Below are 17231 nucleotides of genomic sequence, written 5' to 3' on the forward strand. Positions count from 1 at the left end.
GTGTCAGCTTCTGCAAGTTAACCGAGCCTCTATCGGAAAGTTATCAACTTCCGTTTTCTACGACGATATTTCGAGAATTGGATAAGTCGTAGCCATTAGCATTCGCTAACTGTCTGTTATTTTGATTAATTAAATCAATGGAGTTGTTCGCGAAGAATAATTGGAACGAAGTTGCTGCGATCGTTCAATTTTCTGACGATCAGCTGCCATTGATTGCAACCATAGAGAAGCTATCGATTCGGTGTAATTAATAGACAACTGTTAAGTACCGTGCGACGTGGAGAATCCTAATTACGCGAAGCCGAGGAACGTGCTATTGCGTTTGCAATTAGCGTCGAGTACGACTCGACCACGAAGCAGTTTCGTCTTCGTCCTAAACCAAAATCAGGCATTAGCCAATATTTCGGTGATAAAATATTTTATCTCTGATTTAGAACCTACGTTATCGATTCGCCGAGTCGACGAATACGAAAGATTTTGGAGACTTTTAATCGCGCTAAAAGCCCGTTTTTCGTATGTGAATTACTTTCTATATTGTTGGGTAAGTTGCCGATATACGATACACGATATACGAAAGCTCGATAGAAACGATCATACCACATTTCGCGAGAATTCGTTGGCCAGCGTTTTTGTTTCTCTTTGTTTGGAAACAGACGTCGATTTTCAATATGTTTTTGCACATACTGGCCTCTCCCCCAACCTCTCGCGCTTTTCAATTATCGTGCTTTCATATGAAAGCTTCGCTCTATACCGCGAGCAGAAAGCATCGCATTCTTTCTTAAGAATCGGTATTAAAGCTCGTTTATCGATGGACGTTCTCCAGTGTACACGTATGGCTGAACCTGAAATACAGTCCTCCGGCAGATTGGCTTCCGTGACCAAGGAAAATTGAATTCCCTTCGATAGCAGATCCTCGTAAGCAAAGTTTTACTTAACACCTGTTTTCCTTTATATTGTATCGAAGATTGATATATCGCATTTACAAGTACTGTACATGTGCCTAAACTCGTTGGCAAATAAACATTTTATATAACAGTTTACCAGTTTTACTCGTTGGTTTAATTTTCCTCACTACGTATCATTTTTTGTTTATGTACGTTTACGTTCAGATCGACAGATTCGATCGATAGGAGTTCAGATAATCGGCCATTAATTGAAATTTCGCTCCAACAAATAGAGTTCTATGACATCATTCGAAACATCAATCGTTTGAACATTGTAATAGAGATATTTAATCTCGAACAGAGTTTACACACTTAACAGTAAGTATATTGCTAATCAAACAAACCAACGACAGTAATCAAGGTAAACGAATCTACATGATAAATTCAGAATTTTTCATAGATCTGTAAATTCACAGCGACGCGTTCTTCTTCGAAAATTTGAATGATATTTTTGTAAAATATATAGATAGATTCTGGAATTATGTATTTTCTCGAGTACCTTTTAATCTTGTTTAATACAAATTCTACGCTTCGTTTACTGGTTGCAGCGTAAAGTTTCTCATGGTAGTTTGATTTTCCGCTTACATAAAGTTGCCCCGAAATCGATAGCGAACCTTATGGCAGCGCTCTCACACTCAAACCAATTTGCGTGGTTCTGCGTCGCTTTCTATTTAATAAAGAGGCTTTATCGGCGGAAATCTTGAACTCTGTCGTGGTAGTAACTCGTTATCGCTTGTTTACACCCGACTCTGTTGAATGCTCGCGAGGCGCGTGCACCTTGAGCGTCCCGTGCAAACTCGCGTGAAATTTCACGGCGGCGAGTTGAGCGAGATTAAGGTCGTCGAGGAGTTAGTAAGGTGAGCAAAACGAAATTAGAGCGCGTGGAATATTCGTCGATAAAGGCTGGCGGTCTCGCGATGCATCCTTTCTTCTTTCCCATTTTCAGCAGTTTTGCTCGTTCGCGATGAGACTCGTCTTTAGAATTATAGCGGAGAGAGACAGGGAGAAAGAGAGAGAGAGGAAGAGAGAGAGGGAAGGATTGTTTCGCTGAAAATGGTCCAGTCGGTTGGAAACGGAAGCAACGAAGAGTCCATTTTCTGCGTAATACGGCTTTGCTGATTTTCCAGGATGACTTTACTTGCTATTTGTCTATGCAAATACGAAATACGAATACAAGCCGCGAAAATGCAATAGTCATATAACAATCGTCTGTTGCGCGAAGCTGTAGACTGTAGGCGAACGTGATACGAAAATACGCGGATTGATACGGAAATCGCATGTACCGTTGACGTTTCTGTTTGGTGACACAGATTGAATTATAGTAGAAATTCCTGTACATTTCCATATTTGTTGTTTCGTCGATATTTTGCCTTGGTTCGTAGTGTAAATATTTGCCTTCGTACCTTGGCATTTCACTGTCGACTATATCTTATAAAATTGACAAATATGATGTTTGATTTCTCCTCTGTAAATATCGCACGGTGGTTGAAACTAGGAGATGAAGTTGTTTCTTCGATCATTTTGGTCTTCACTTCGTTGTTTAGATGTTTCTTATATTATTTATCAATTTCGTTAAAAATTTGAATACAGTTCCAAACGTAATGGTAATTCCGATTTCCGAATTGGAAGATTCCACGATTGTCTGTCCACGTGTTCGGTACATCGATGTTTTCTCTGACGAATAGTTACGCGCCTGTCTTCGCTTCTTCGCCGTATAAATCTGGTCTTAAGTTTGTTGCCCGAAGCCAATAGCGGAACATTCAAAGTTCATTCTGTCATGGGTATTACTTACGATGCAAAAATCCTACGGAACTTTTGATTAACCAAAGGTTTTTGCTTTGTTTTTTTATATAAAACCGAGTTTTATTTTGTATTGATAATCCGTCGATGACTAGCAAACTAGCCTGACTGGGAAATATTACAAACTGACGGGAGTACGACGGTGTTGAATTAGATTTATGATATCTTTAGCGGTTGTTAGCTTATTATATACAGCCGGACAAATTACGGCCAATGAAAGGCATTGTCGGTTCAAGGTCGTAAACCTTGCGTGTCCAGTTTACGACGTGTTTTATACTTTTCTACGGCACCTCGTCCTAAAATGTTTCAGCGAAATGTAAATCACGTGACGAAGTTCGTATGCAACCGAACGAACAGTTTCGACCGTCAAACGTTCCTATCAAATTCGAATTCCTTTGCAAACGGGTATTTTAATAGCGCGCGATTCCACACGATTTTTCTTTTTCTCGTTTTAGAAAGGTGCCGTTGAAAATCATAGCGAGCGAGTGTAAAGAATTCCGCGTTAATGTTTGCGCGATGGAATTCTTCGCGTACAAACCCAGCGAATTCACCAAAGAAAATGTCGTTCATCGAATACATTTCCTCCTAATATCGAACAACTCGTTGTTTTGTGTTTGCCACAAACGCAGGAACGAAGCTGCCCTCGCGGCATGTTGGCTGCGCGCATTGTTCTGCTCTAATAATTGCGTTCACATTCAATTGGTCGGAACGAAAAGGTTCTGCCACGTCGACAATGATTTAGGATCGACTGAATCGCCTTACTGCGGTGATTAGACTTAACTGTACTTGTGGTTAACTGTACTATACTAGATCGTGCGATTTATTCCTATGACAGGGTATGACAGTTTCGTGTCGTTACGATATTTCATCGTCCAAAATTGTTTGACTATGATCGACTACAATCTCGTGGTTCTGCGAATGCTCGATTTTCTTCGACAGTCGTACATAGCCTATACTAAATTATACTACTCTGACGTGACAGCATCTCGTCACCGCTTTTACTACATTATTATACATACTTGTTTAATAACGATGGATTAGAGTAGCGTGCTAAGCACATCGTGACGGACACGTCCTCGAATGCTCGACTTTTCTCAACGATCGCGTGCAATCTATTCAAAATTGTTCCACTATAATTGACTGTAAAGAATATCTCTTTAAACGCTCGATTTTTTTTTTTTCTTTTTTCGTATAGTCTTTTTCGGAATTGTGTCAAGCTTCGCGCGAAAGGAGGTCGCGGAAAAACTTCTACCAATCATTTACATAGTCTGGTTTCTGCAGTCTAATCGTTGGAAGATATTAGAAAGTATCGAACGAGGCAAATGAATTTTTTTCTCCGGACGATATACCGTTGAACGAGTATTAATGCTCGGGTACGTGCACGGAATAATTTCGCGAGATCTCGGTGTACCGTGTCGCAACTGATATTATAATTCCTTTCGGACAAAAAATTCGATCCCCATCTTTACCCTCCTCGAGGACTTTAATATCCATTCATGCTCTGATGCCAGTTTCAGAGGGACGCATTTTCTCTCTACTCGCCCTCGTTCGTCCCTCACTTTTTCTTTCGTTTTTTACCTGTCGCTTGTCTGACGACAGCAAGGTCGATACTCCAACCGTAATCTAAGCATTATGATAAATAGATTTTATTAATCAGACATTAAAATCCATACACGAACCTTTGTATAACTGCAACTGCTACGTGATTGGATCGATCGATGCAAAGTGACGATTTTGTATGTGTCTGACGGGATGGTTGGTTCACAGTGAATGTGAAAGTTGAAAACTCTGGTAGGCTTATATAAGTTCAATGGTCGAATTCATCTCACTAGTTTTCGAAATATCGCCGAATAGCGTTTAACTTAGCGCTAGCAGAGACACGTCGTACAGCGTTAAAAAAAGATAAAGAAACGTCGACTTGATAGTTTAGGATTCCGTTATTCGTTCGATTCATTAAAAGTAGATACTGGCGCTAATTTGTTCACCGGTTGGATGAAATGCAAGCGAAACCAACCTTCGCACCTTTCACCGTGGATGAATCATTCGCGATGCACATCTGAAATACGAAATCTAAATTCGCCTTAATCTCTGGTGTTAACGTTATCGCGTGTCTACAGGCAGAGGTCTGTCCTTGGTATCCTTCGGCGTGCAACGTTCTATGACCCACGTGTTCTACGTTCGAACGCACGTGGCTTACGGGAACTGTAACGTAGCTGAATAGATCGTGTAAACAGCGTCCTAACGCGGTGTATGCAACTCGTTGGAGAATTCATAGGCAAAGGGGTTAAACGTTAAAGCGGTTCTCAGAGGTCGTGGTCATGTGCACGCGTACAGAGAGGAGACCCTTTCTATATAGCGGAATCGCGGTGGCCCAATTATCTCGTCCGCTATGAATTACTTACTTACAGCCTCGTGGCTGCACACTGGCATCTTTAGCGAGGTCTCCTAAGATGAAACTTTCCACGTACCTCGCCTTAATTCCATCAACGACGTCTACCCGGCGCTGGTTAGAGTAATAAAAAAGGGAGAAAATTGCGGGGCAGAACTTGCGGCGCTTAAGAGCGTTGTTCATTGGGAAATTTCAATGCAACCGTGAGGCGAGGTAAAAAGTTTCTTCGAGCCAGCTTTTGCACTCTTGAAAAAAACAGAGTAATATCGTTCGTAGGCTGTGTAGTAGAAGGCTTGGGAAATTAAGCCGGGAATTAGTGGTTTCATGAAACGCAACCTTGGCGTGGCCGAGACTAATGAACGATAAGTAAAATCGAGGCGGAGCTTGGAAACAAATGGACGGAATAACCGGTTCGTTGTTTCGTCGGTGTTTCTAGTTAGGAGGGGGGTGGTATATGGTTCTCGAGAAAGTTGGTTCGATGTAGAAACTAAGTCATTACAGAGCATAAGCATTGTTCTTGCTGTTAATCTCTTTATCAGCACGTGGCTGGCAGCCGGCCAATCGACTTTCTCCTTGACTCCCGGGACGATCTACGACATCTTCACCTTGTTTTCATTCTACTCGTTTCTACTCCAACGTTTCCGTCCGCTACGCGAATCAACCATAAGCGTTCGCTTCTCTATCGCGATAACAATACGAAGACTATGAAATTTCTATACGTATACGCGTACGTATATAAATATTCTCGTCTATTTCGCTTGGTCCATGTTCCTGAATACGAAAGATGATATTAACGAATTGTGTAGCAGAGTTGAGTTACAAGCAACTCTTTATTTTGATATAATAAGAGTATAATCGATGAAACCTCCATATGGATAAAATATTTTCATACATTTCGTTTGATTCGCGAATACGAAAAATAATACGAATAGACTTTTTAGTATTTGTCGAGAAATGTGTTTCTCCGCTTCTCGATTATAATTACGATTCCGATCGTAAAGACCATAAATAATATGGTATATAGAATGTTATATACGTGATAGGTGTTTTCATATATGAAATTCGTTTCCTCTGTCTTCTAAAATAACAAGGCCAATAATAACGAACTTTTTAATACCTCAACAGGAAATATATTCCTGAATACTCGCATCTGTATAATCCTAATACATATTCATATCTTATAATGTATATTTCACAGCGCGAATTAATCCTTGGAATAAACTGAATTCTCGTAAAATATAAAATTTTCTTTGCAATTGCGATCGTATATGAAAAACGCTCGAAATACCCTGACGTATTGTTGTTCGGTCGTAAAACAACGAGGACGAAATGAACAACGCCGATCGCGCCGACAGTTCCGGAAATGAAATCACGGCGCCGAATCATCGGAGCTATAGATCTCGGCGGTTGTATCGCTATAGGCGAAAATTTATCAGAAAACGAGGGCGTTGACGATGGCATTTTTTTCGTGGTGGTCAGGCGTGATCCATTGAGCGTGAAACCACGTGGTTGGCCAGCGGCCAACGCCGAGTTATGTTTATAACAACGTATTACGGATTCTACGTGGGATTCACCGCGCTTCGTAACTGCGATACTATGCAGCCTATATGACGATGCGACATACCGTCAGAAATCTTGGACCGCGTTCCCACCGATAGCTTCCTCTTCTCCTTTTCCTCTTCCTCCGTTTTTTTCCGTTCTCAACGAGATTTTACTTGGACGCGAGCCCGCGCCCACTCTTTTTACATCTTATTCCTCTTGTTTCTCGAGGATATTTGGAAACGTTTCACCGATCGGCTCGATCTACTCCGTTAAAGTTTCTTGTTCAACGTTGCACGCAGCAGACAGACCGACGCGTTTTTAAACGAGGTTATCACGACGGTCGATCGATCGATTTTTCCACAGTGAAGAAGAAAGGACGACGATCGATTCGGTATTTTGAGAGCGTAACGTTTAATTCGTCGACCCGGTGTATTCTTTTCCGAATAATCCGCGCAATGCGCTTAAAGTTTACTCGAGCGAATTGGAGCGTTAATCCTATTAGAGAAGAGATTATTCTCTTAATGTCTCACCTTTCCAATACTTGGCACAGTCTGCGCCGATTCTACGAACACCTGGAAAGTTGCAAATTGTCAACGACTCTCGTTCTTTCTTTCCTTCGTTCGTTCGTTTTGATAGGAAATTCCAACTTTTTCGATTTTTCCGCTGAAACTTTATCGACGCTCGCAATAAAAATTGGCGCGGAAGTCACGATGGAATTTAATCAACACGCCTCTGTTTGCAACACTTCAAAAATAGATTGGCGAAACAACAATGCGACGAGAAACTCGAATTGAAATTTAAACGATATTTACCGGCTGCCTTTCGGCACAGAAGACCAGTTAATTGGGGCCGTTCCCAACGATGAATAACGAATGTTAATTTCTACCAGAAGAAACTCGTCATTCAATTATACGGCCCTTTTCACGACCTCTTTGTAAGTCTTTTCATGTTAGTTTTTCCAGCTGAACCTTTCTCTCTTTCTCTCTCTGCCTCTTTCTTTCTCTTTCTCGCTATTTCTCCGAATTCACTACACTGGATTATTTTCCGTTAAAACGTAATGACTCGAGACCGTACAATTTTCTTCTGTTACGATTAAACGTTATTTCCATGCAGCGTAGTACAGCCGCCAGCTTAAATCGTACGTTATAAATATGAAACACTCCCTTAAGCTATTATCGGAGCAACCCTTGTACAGTTTATCATGGAAAATTTGCATGTGCTCAAAATTATAATGCTCTTTTGTTTCTCTACAGCGTTATCATTCATCGTGCTAAATTTCATTGTGTTTTAGTAACACCTGTCATCAGATTGTGAATCTCTATGCATTTATAAGAAATACGAACGCGTAAGAATATGTATAATATGCAAAAACGAGTGAAATATGTAACAGTACTCGTTATAATATTCAGATAAGAATAACGTCTTAAATACCTTAGTCGAAATAAAAGTAAAAATTTGCTAATCTTTTATGGAAGAATCGTTAACGAAAATTTCCGAACACGTTTCAAAGAAGTTTTTTTTTTTTTTTTAATTCCTACGATTAATTTCTCGTAATTAGTGAAAATTCGTCGTGTCAAAGCTGCGTCGAAATCTCCTAAAATAAGGAAACGCGTGTGTCGTCGAGATCGAAGAATAAAGTCATTCCACGTACGTGTCCATCCTTTTCGATATCAAGTACCATATTTTAGAACATAGATTCACAAGCGTTTCGTTCTATTCGCATCGTCAGATTTTTCGCTAGTAAAATTCCATTGTGACATTCATAACGGTAGTTTATATACGTACCATGTATTTCCACTATTTACAATACTCGATATCGTGGAGATATATCGGGCTATATTTCATACGTGCCCAAGTTTCGCTTAAATCGTGTTTAAAGCAACCAAGGACCGACACGCTATTTCTCTATAATCGATGGAAGCGATATTTCGTTTGCGCTTTAAGGGTTTACGTAGGATATGCAACACCTACCAGTCCCTAAAGTGTCTCGCTGTACTATTTCCGTCGCTTTCGGTGCTGTCGGAAAAAGACGCGTGGACGTGTATTAATAGATTGCCCGAGTACGCATCCCCAGTGACATCGCGCACCATCGAAATTCAGCCAAAATCGCAGCGTGAATTTCTCTTATGCAATCGATTCGACCAGTACGGAGAGCAACGATATGCGCAAGGCGAATGGAAGCTGCTCGCGAACTCGCAACCACGCTCGTGTACAATCGTCGTGATTGAATCGCAGATTTTTCGAAGAATCTTGTTTCCATGCAAACCACTGCCAGATTTTTCTCCGAGCTTTTCTTTTTCTCCTTTATATATCGCATTTGCTATTCCGAATACTTACGAGCGTTTAGAACGTCCATAGGTATACCGACAGTAAAAAATTTAGGCTCATTTCAACAGCTGTAGCTATACTGATTTTTTTTACTGATTTTATCAGTTAGCAGTTAATTTCGATAAATTATCGGTAAAAGAATTTTTTACCGATAAAAAAGAGTTTTTTAAGATTCTTGACTTTTATGGTACACGTATAACGTTTCCATACTTTTACTGGTTATGTTACAGTACCGTGGAAATATCTCGAACCATCTATTATAATGGCGATTGAATATGCTTTTAAAAAAGATCTCCATGTGTCTGCATATAGGGAAAATAACGTTAAAGTAATTCCTTTATAACGGTATTTGTTTCATGGCTTCTTGTGATTCATAGAATTCTTTGAAAATATTGTAGTAAATAGAGTCCTGATCCATGTGTCATACGCTGCATACATATGTATATATAGAATTAAAGTAACATCATGTGTTCTTTTATTCATTTCTAAAAGCGAAATATTTCCATTTATGGTAGATGATTTAACATTTTTCTACAGTGCTATATATCGAAGAAAGGTAGGACATTTCCATCTATGGTAGATGTTCTAACATTTTTCCACAGTATCGTATGTCGTAAATACGTTGTCGGTATTTTGCTAAAACGTTTGATTACGTTTGTTTCAGAATCACGAGTATGGCGGGTATGGAGACGAGCCACGACGTAAAAGGTACGTTACATAAAATTCATATTAATTGAACCTTGAAATTTTTGCTTTTTGATGATAACGTAGATGTTTAAACGATCGGGAAATTTGAATCCGGGTAAATGGATCAAAATATAATCGTTTCGAACAATATCTTAATTACAATACCGCGTATATACACTCGTTCTCTTTGTCCTCATTCAACAATTGATCTCATAATGTAGCGTTGCGTTGACTGACCCATTACCTTATCTAACAATCTGTTTTGTTCGAGAATAATGTCCCACTATAGCAAAACTAGCACTCTAATTAAGAGTGTAGCGTAGGAAGACAATATCGTACAATATAGAAAAACGACAAAGTCGATCGGCCAGTTTAGGGCTCGAACAGAAGCGAAATATGATAAGTTTTACTCACGACGAAGCAGAAGTTATTATTTTGTCGAAAGTTTCGAAATCGGTTCGTATGATTCATCGAGTCACATTGGACCGGCGCGAAACGGCAAAATGTGTCTCCCAAGCCGAGTTCTCTCGTTAGAACATCTCATTCGCGAATGAAAGTTAACGCAAGTTCCATAGAGAGGCGAATATCGCTTGATAGCGAATTCCTGCCGCTCTGAATCACGCTTAACGCTCGAGTTAACTTCTTATTATTAGACTTGGCCCGTGTCGGCGCATCGGATCCGTCTGAAATTTCGGCAACCGTCTGCAACGTTTTAATTAATTTCATCATACGCACCTTTTCGTCCTTATCACTGGTCAATTCCACGCTCGCCAGTCGTCGGTTTGTTCGTTTAAATCTTTGACTATGTAGTAAGTAGTGGATACGTCTCACAAAAGGTGCTAGAAATATTTCGACATAAACATTGTGCGGATAATTTCGCATGCTTGAAACAATTAATTTATTTTAACGGAGCTTCAACTAGGATAATACAAAGCAATTTATCGAATCCATAAGAAAATAACTGTAGAAAGGCACGATAAACTTTTCTTTTTATATTTTTTGTTTGGTTTTTTGATTTTAATGCCATTTTGTACCAGAGAGATTATGGAGAGAATAGGAAAATTTTACTAACGTGGGATTGATCGGCGACGAACTGAATTTTCAAACTGCTTCCCTTAAAAACGTAGATAATATGATTCGTGTTATTTCCCTGTAGTTTTTGCATACTAAAAGTTCTTCATTCGTTGTATGCTTCTCACTCGGTATTGAACGTTTAGGTTTTAGAACTTGGAACACATAAAGCGTTAAGTTTCGAATCACTTGTTATGAACGACGTGTAACTGTATAAGGAGCAAATACGATTCACGATCGTTTTGTCAAAGAAAGAGAAAAGAGATTCATGCATTTTTTCACGCGAAGGAAGCTTTGGATACATTTACATACTCCTAGAAGCGTCAAGGCAAGAATTATTATAGCGTTAGAACAGAAAGGAACGAGGACCAAGGGAACGAATCTATCCGATAGGACGACCAATCTTTTTATTCCGCGTTTTGTCCTCTCTTTTCTACGTTTGCGTTCTACTCGAAGGTTTTTCGAGGAACGAAGTTTAATCGTTTAGAGTAGAAGCAACAGATTCGCCAGAGAATTGGTCACTTTGAATTGCAGAACGGAAACACCAGGGATGTCTCCTCTCTCCCTCTCCCTCTCTCTCTCTCTCTTCTTTTTCTTCTCGTGGAAAAATGGATAGGTGGTTGAATTTCCAATTGGTTGCAAAGAGAGGCCAAAATGGGAGAGATAGAAGTGGAGAGAGAGAGAGAGAGAGAGAGAGAAAAAGGAAGGAGAGGGAATATATTGATGTCAGGCATGAAAAATGTATAGCCAGCTATCCTTCAATAGTCGCTTCTCCCTTTCGTTGTATCGCGCTGAATCTCGGAAGAAAATTACCGGATTGCGATTTTTCTTTCGTTTCTCTTTCCGGTTAATCGAATATTCGTGCTTGAATCCTTCGACACGCGCAACTTGTGATTTAATAAAAAAATTTCGCCAACTGTGCACCGGCTGATGCAATTTGACTTGAATTCAACGTGTCGAGCCCCTCACACCCTTCTTCACCTCTGGAAATGCGGAATTTTTCGTTGCTACCGTGACTCGCTAAGGGTTCGCGTGGCGCGATACAAAGCCGAGATATATCGAGTTAGCGTTTCCAACGATTAAATTGTTACCATTACTCAGCGAGTTTATCGTAAAGAAAAATTGCCACGTGTAGGTTTAACGATTAATAAAACACGTGGAACGAACGCTGATCGCACGTTGTGTTCTTTCTTTTTCAGAGAAGACAATAATAAACCAAACCACGTTCTCCTCTTTACAATTATCAACCCGGTCTACCCCATCACTGTGGTAAGTGTTTTCTTTTTTTTTTTTTTAAAGAAAAGTTTCGTGTTATCTTTATACTCGATGGAGAAGATATATTAGCGAGGTTACAGATCGAAGCATCAATCGTCGATATTCCTTAAACACGTTTATTTAAAAATATCTTGAATTTTCTCGGTCGAGAAAGTTAATCGAGAATCGACGTATGAAATGCGTGTATCGCTTGAAAAATAGCACTTTGTATATTTCTATAATAGGATCTGCTTTCCAGATTGTATACTAGACATCATTTATTAAACGTATGTATTATAAAGAAAGAAATAATTATCAATAGACACGATCCCGATGAAGATCTCGAGCATCTACGCCTATATATTTCACGTTATTGTTTCAACTCTTGGAACATACAAACTTTAACATCTGGTCGATTTTACAACCTCGCTATATCTGCTCTATCGATGGTACTTAGGCGTATAGACAGTATTTGTTCGATATACGTATAAATTCATACGCGGTGCCTTTGAACTTTCCAACATATTGTATTTTCTACGCGTGATTCATCGATGCAAATGTTTGTAAATGCGATCATCGGATTCTGCGCGCATTTCGCATACGCCTGTTAAAACGGATCAAAAGGATGAGCAAGACGCTCGATTCGATGACTCTTGACACGACCTACGCTGGACGATCGTGACCACTAGACAATTGCGTTATCGATGACGCGCGAGAGAAAGAGTTGTAAAACAAAGATCGAAAGGGGAAAAACGATAGGGAGGGGGAAAGGTGAAGCTAAAGCAGAAATGGAAAAGTATTGGAAACGAATGGCAGGACAAAAGTTGTTGGCACAACGCGAGCACCATACGTTTCGCAGGCCGTCGCACTGCATTTTATTTCTGTTTTGCGCCAATAATAGATGAGCCCTGTCGCTGTTTCTGTCTCACGAATGGTCGATGCCTGTGCGATCTGGCATTGTTCGCACTCCATCCATTTACGAGTCTTCGCATAGCTCTCCGGTCACAATGCTTATTTTCTTTTTTTTTTTTCTTCCTTTTACTTTTTGTCGTTATCTACACGGCAGACGCACTAATTAAAGAGTCTCCAAACCGAAAGCTTTTGCGCGCCGCGTTCTCTTGCAAAGCATCCTTCTCGTTTCCTTTTCGTTCACCGTCTCTTCGACGTTTCCACTTGTATTTCCGACACGGCCTCTCTGTCTCGCTAGGAGAACCAACAATTCTATTTCAATCGTCCATAAATAATGCGAGGAATATTAAAAAGTCAATGCGATGCTTCGATATCCGTGAAAACGAGTAACAAAGTCTCAGCAAACGAACCAGAAGCTACATTAATCAATTTCGTAAGTACGTAAAAAAGTAGGGAAAAATGTGGCAAACATTGTTGCAGATAATTTTTTTTAAACTTATCCTAGAATTTTCTGTCGTTTGTGTTATCTTCTTACTCGTCTTTAAATGAAACGCTCTGTATATTACACGTCTGCCTCTGACTTCCGGCATAAATATCAATCTTAAAATTGTAATCTTGCCATATCTCGATTGGTCTAACCATAGACTCGACTCGCGTCGATTTATACGCACTTATGTAGTCCTATTATGGAGGCCAGGAAGACGGTTGTCACGTAGGGTAGCTTTCTCTCCGCCACGAATCACCCTTTGTCATGATTCACAGCGGTGTGATTTAATGACACGTAACGGGTAAGCGGAGAGACAGGCGAGAGACACTCGTCGGAAGATTTCAGATCGAACGGTTTCTGCTATATAAGTTTTCGGTTTCGTAATTTGATTAAAAACTTCTCGAGGGAAAACATTGTCCGCTGGTGAGAAACTAAAAGAGAGGAACGAAGTTGCTCGATTCTCCTCCGTACTCGTTATTTTCCCCACGTTGCTTCCGCTTTTCATAATCCCGCTTGAATACGAATTCGAACGAAGAAAGTTAGAGAGGATTTCATTTTTCATATCCTGGACGTTGGATAATAGGTATCTACGTATAAGTCTGTTGGAGAAGCAAAACGTTTAGGATCGTTTATTAAAATCTTTCTCGGCGTTTCGTTGGACCGAGTCAGCAATACGGAAAAGCAACAGCACGGAGCAGCTTTCAAAAGCTGACTGATATCTATAACGTTGAAATATTATGGCATTTCGCGATATCTTATCGATATTTTCTCAAGGTGTAGCTAACGTCGAACTGTTCGATTTCTTGCATTTGGTTTAACCGAGATATGCAAATTGTTCTCGATGACGTGGAAACCTTCAGCGAACGCGGTCGGTTCGGAACTGATAAACGTCATGTTCGAAACGAAGCTCGATAGGTTGCCTTCTAAACATCTCTGGTTTCACGAGTTTGTAGCAATTTGCTCTATTTCGTTGTTAGTCGCATGATTCTATAAACAAGCTCGTATCGTACGAAAGAAAACGTACAGAGAATACATTGCGCCTGCAAGCCACGTTCTATTCATCACTGTAACGCGAGGAATTTATTGGAACTGGGATATAATGTGCGCTAAATGTTCGCCTTTAAGTCTGTTGCACACTTGGGCGCACGTGTGTCGGCTCTGCGCAAACACCAGGCGTTTGTCGGATAGTGGACTTGGAATTTCTCGGTGTGCTCACGCGACGACTCACCTCGTATTTTCGGCACAATTAGAACGAATAAACCGATACATCATCGTATTTGCCCGGAATTTAGCTAAACGCTCGGAATTTGGCTGACTTGCGTGTTAAGCCTATTACACGCTCGACGGATGTAACGGACGAGTAAAATGAATCAACCGGATAATATATGTGTTTCACGCTCTTGAACGTATACGTAACTTTTTAGAGCTCGCTGTAGAGAGGTCTAGGTGACAAATTTTGAAGGCACGTATGGAATAAGCCGTTGCCAGGTTTTCGCCGTCGCTCAAAAGAACGACACCATCAATCACGCGGCTCACGGTGCGTGTATACGAATCGAATACAAATTCGCGAACGTGCGTTCGAGATAATATACGAGGCCGGTTTCCCGAGTACGTATCTAGTCGCGTACAGTAGCGTCCATGGTTGGGCGAGTTTCTAAATTAATACATTCGACGATAGCAATAATTAATACAGCAACTCTAAGCTCAAATCTTTAAATTTCTAAATTTCAAGCTTTCAAATTCAAAATTGTAACGCTGTCTGCAAGATTCTGTAATAATATCGTTATGTTATTGTATACCGTAGGTAGATTTATGCGATCGTCACTGTAATTTGAGATTCCTATCTTCCGACTACATACATTTTCTATCAACTACATACGAAATTTTCGAGCAAGTAAACTTCATTAACTTGACCAATTTTACTATCCTGTCGCGTCGTGCAGACTATTATAACGTCTGGATATACTATGTGCACACATACCTTGTACTTTATACGTGGCATCAAGTAGGCGGAAAAGCAGCCTACCGGTCGTTGTACATAGCCATGAATTTTCGCGCGCTTTAATTCTGGCCATAATTCATCCACCGGCCCCTGTTAGAGTCAGCGGATTAAGATTAACACCTTTGCCGTCTAGTAGCAGCTACTCTCGTCTTTTTGCTCTCTTTTTCTTCTCTTCTCTCCCTCTTTCTATAGCGTGCTTTTATTTCAAATACCGAACTACGTTACTTCGAGCTGGTTTAGAATGTTATTTTAGAGTGACGGCGCTTCGTCGAATTTATACGCGGCTGTTTGCTGCTCGCGCATCATCGATATCTCCCTGCATAGGTCCAATGAAAATATTTTAATTGGCGGAGCCACGATCCACCGTCGCTTGGCTAAATATGAATTTGTCGATAAAATTCGCGTTACTCTACTAACTATACTCTAAAACGTGCTACAGCGAAGAAACGATAAAATCTTTCTCGAGAAAACCTCATCCGCAATCGCCGTATTTTAACGTTGACCGATCGCGACACGGTATCTAATAACAACCATTGGCTATCGTCGTTCTATTTGTTACAGAAATCCATTCAATGAGCTGTAGCATCCTAACTGCGGCTATATACATTTTCTCATGCGTTAAGTTACGTCAGGTTAGCTATATTACCCGAATCGTTAAATTCGTTCTCCGCAACGTTCAATTTACCCCGCCATAATTTGCGTCGCGAAATGAAGTTTCAAGCGGGGAACCGGCCGGTATATCCGAAGTTTGCGGGCCTCTACTTCGTGCCAAAGTGACACGAAGCTAGAATTATATTCCCATACGCGGTGGCAAGACGTTCTACGCGGTTTTCGTACTGTAGATTCTACTACGAGCAGCTGGTACAGCCGGCTGACGCGTTTTAATGTCCACGACCTACTTCCACCTTTGCCTGCTCACCTTTTGGAAGAAAGGTGATCCTACAGAATGCCATTTCTTTCGCGTTTACCGCCGATTTCTAACTAACAACTGGAACTCCCGAGACTCGCTGGCATCTAACGATATAACAGCTACGTTGAAAACCATTGAGTTTCGCTGCTGATATATCGCGTTAAAATAAAAAAAAAAAAGAAAAAAAAATAGAAGAAGAAACCTGGGAAAGGAACGTGGAATAAAATTCGAATTACTAACGGCCCTTTGACGTTCGTCTCGACTATGTTGGATGATAGCCTTATAATACAGTTTTATAATGGTGTTTTGATTTTGGTTCGGATGGAGCTAACCGCGTGTTATAGTGCCATTTCACATTTCACTTTTATTACGAAATTTAAAATCTTTTATTCAAACATGGCGCGTTTTAATAACGTATTCTACTCTTCCTGAGCGAAATTTTACTCTTTCCTGTGAAAAAGGTATCTTTTATTTATACGAAGAGTAAAATGCAATATTTATAAAAGGTATTTGCGTACCATCTAATTAGGTTTTAGTACATTAAGTTTCGTTTCATTTAGTAGTAACGTTGTATGACATAAAAACTTACTATGTTCTGCGTAGGATTGATGAAAAAGAAAAAGAAGAAAAAAGAGAACACTGTATGCCATCAAATTAATATCAGCGTCACTCTGCATATCGGACTGCCTCTATGGTCACTAAAAAAAAAAACAAAAAAAAAAAACGACATTTAGCCAGAACAAGGAATGTTTTATTTCCGAGCAAACAGTTTATCTCTGGTCCCGTTTTGAACGGTTTGTATTTTACCGAAATTAATCGCGTGTAGGTCTCGATCGCTGGGTAAACTGCAGGTAATACGATTGAACGAACATCGTTAGGCTAGCTTGTGACGCGAATCGATGACAATT

At 40.2% G+C, this 17231-nt stretch overlaps 1 protein-coding gene across 2 annotated transcripts in view; it reads left to right on the forward strand.

Annotated features, from left to right (window-relative positions):
* Nucleotides 1–17231, forward strand: part of Sm (heterogeneous nuclear ribonucleoprotein L) — a 154029-nt gene that overhangs the window by 8438 nt on the left and 128360 nt on the right. For both annotated transcript variants that reach the window (XM_072005177.1, XM_072005178.1), the window contains exons 2-3: nt 9668–9711; nt 11961–12030. In XM_072005177.1, coding sequence (XP_071861278.1) covers nt 9668–9711; nt 11961–12030 — 114 coding nt within the window. The remainder of the gene's footprint in view (nt 1–9667; nt 9712–11960; nt 12031–17231) is intronic.

This window comes from Bombus fervidus, chromosome 6, assembly GCF_041682495.2.
Source record: "Bombus fervidus isolate BK054 chromosome 6, iyBomFerv1, whole genome shotgun sequence".
NCBI classification, from domain to species: domain Eukaryota; kingdom Metazoa; phylum Arthropoda; class Insecta; order Hymenoptera; family Apidae; genus Bombus; species Bombus fervidus.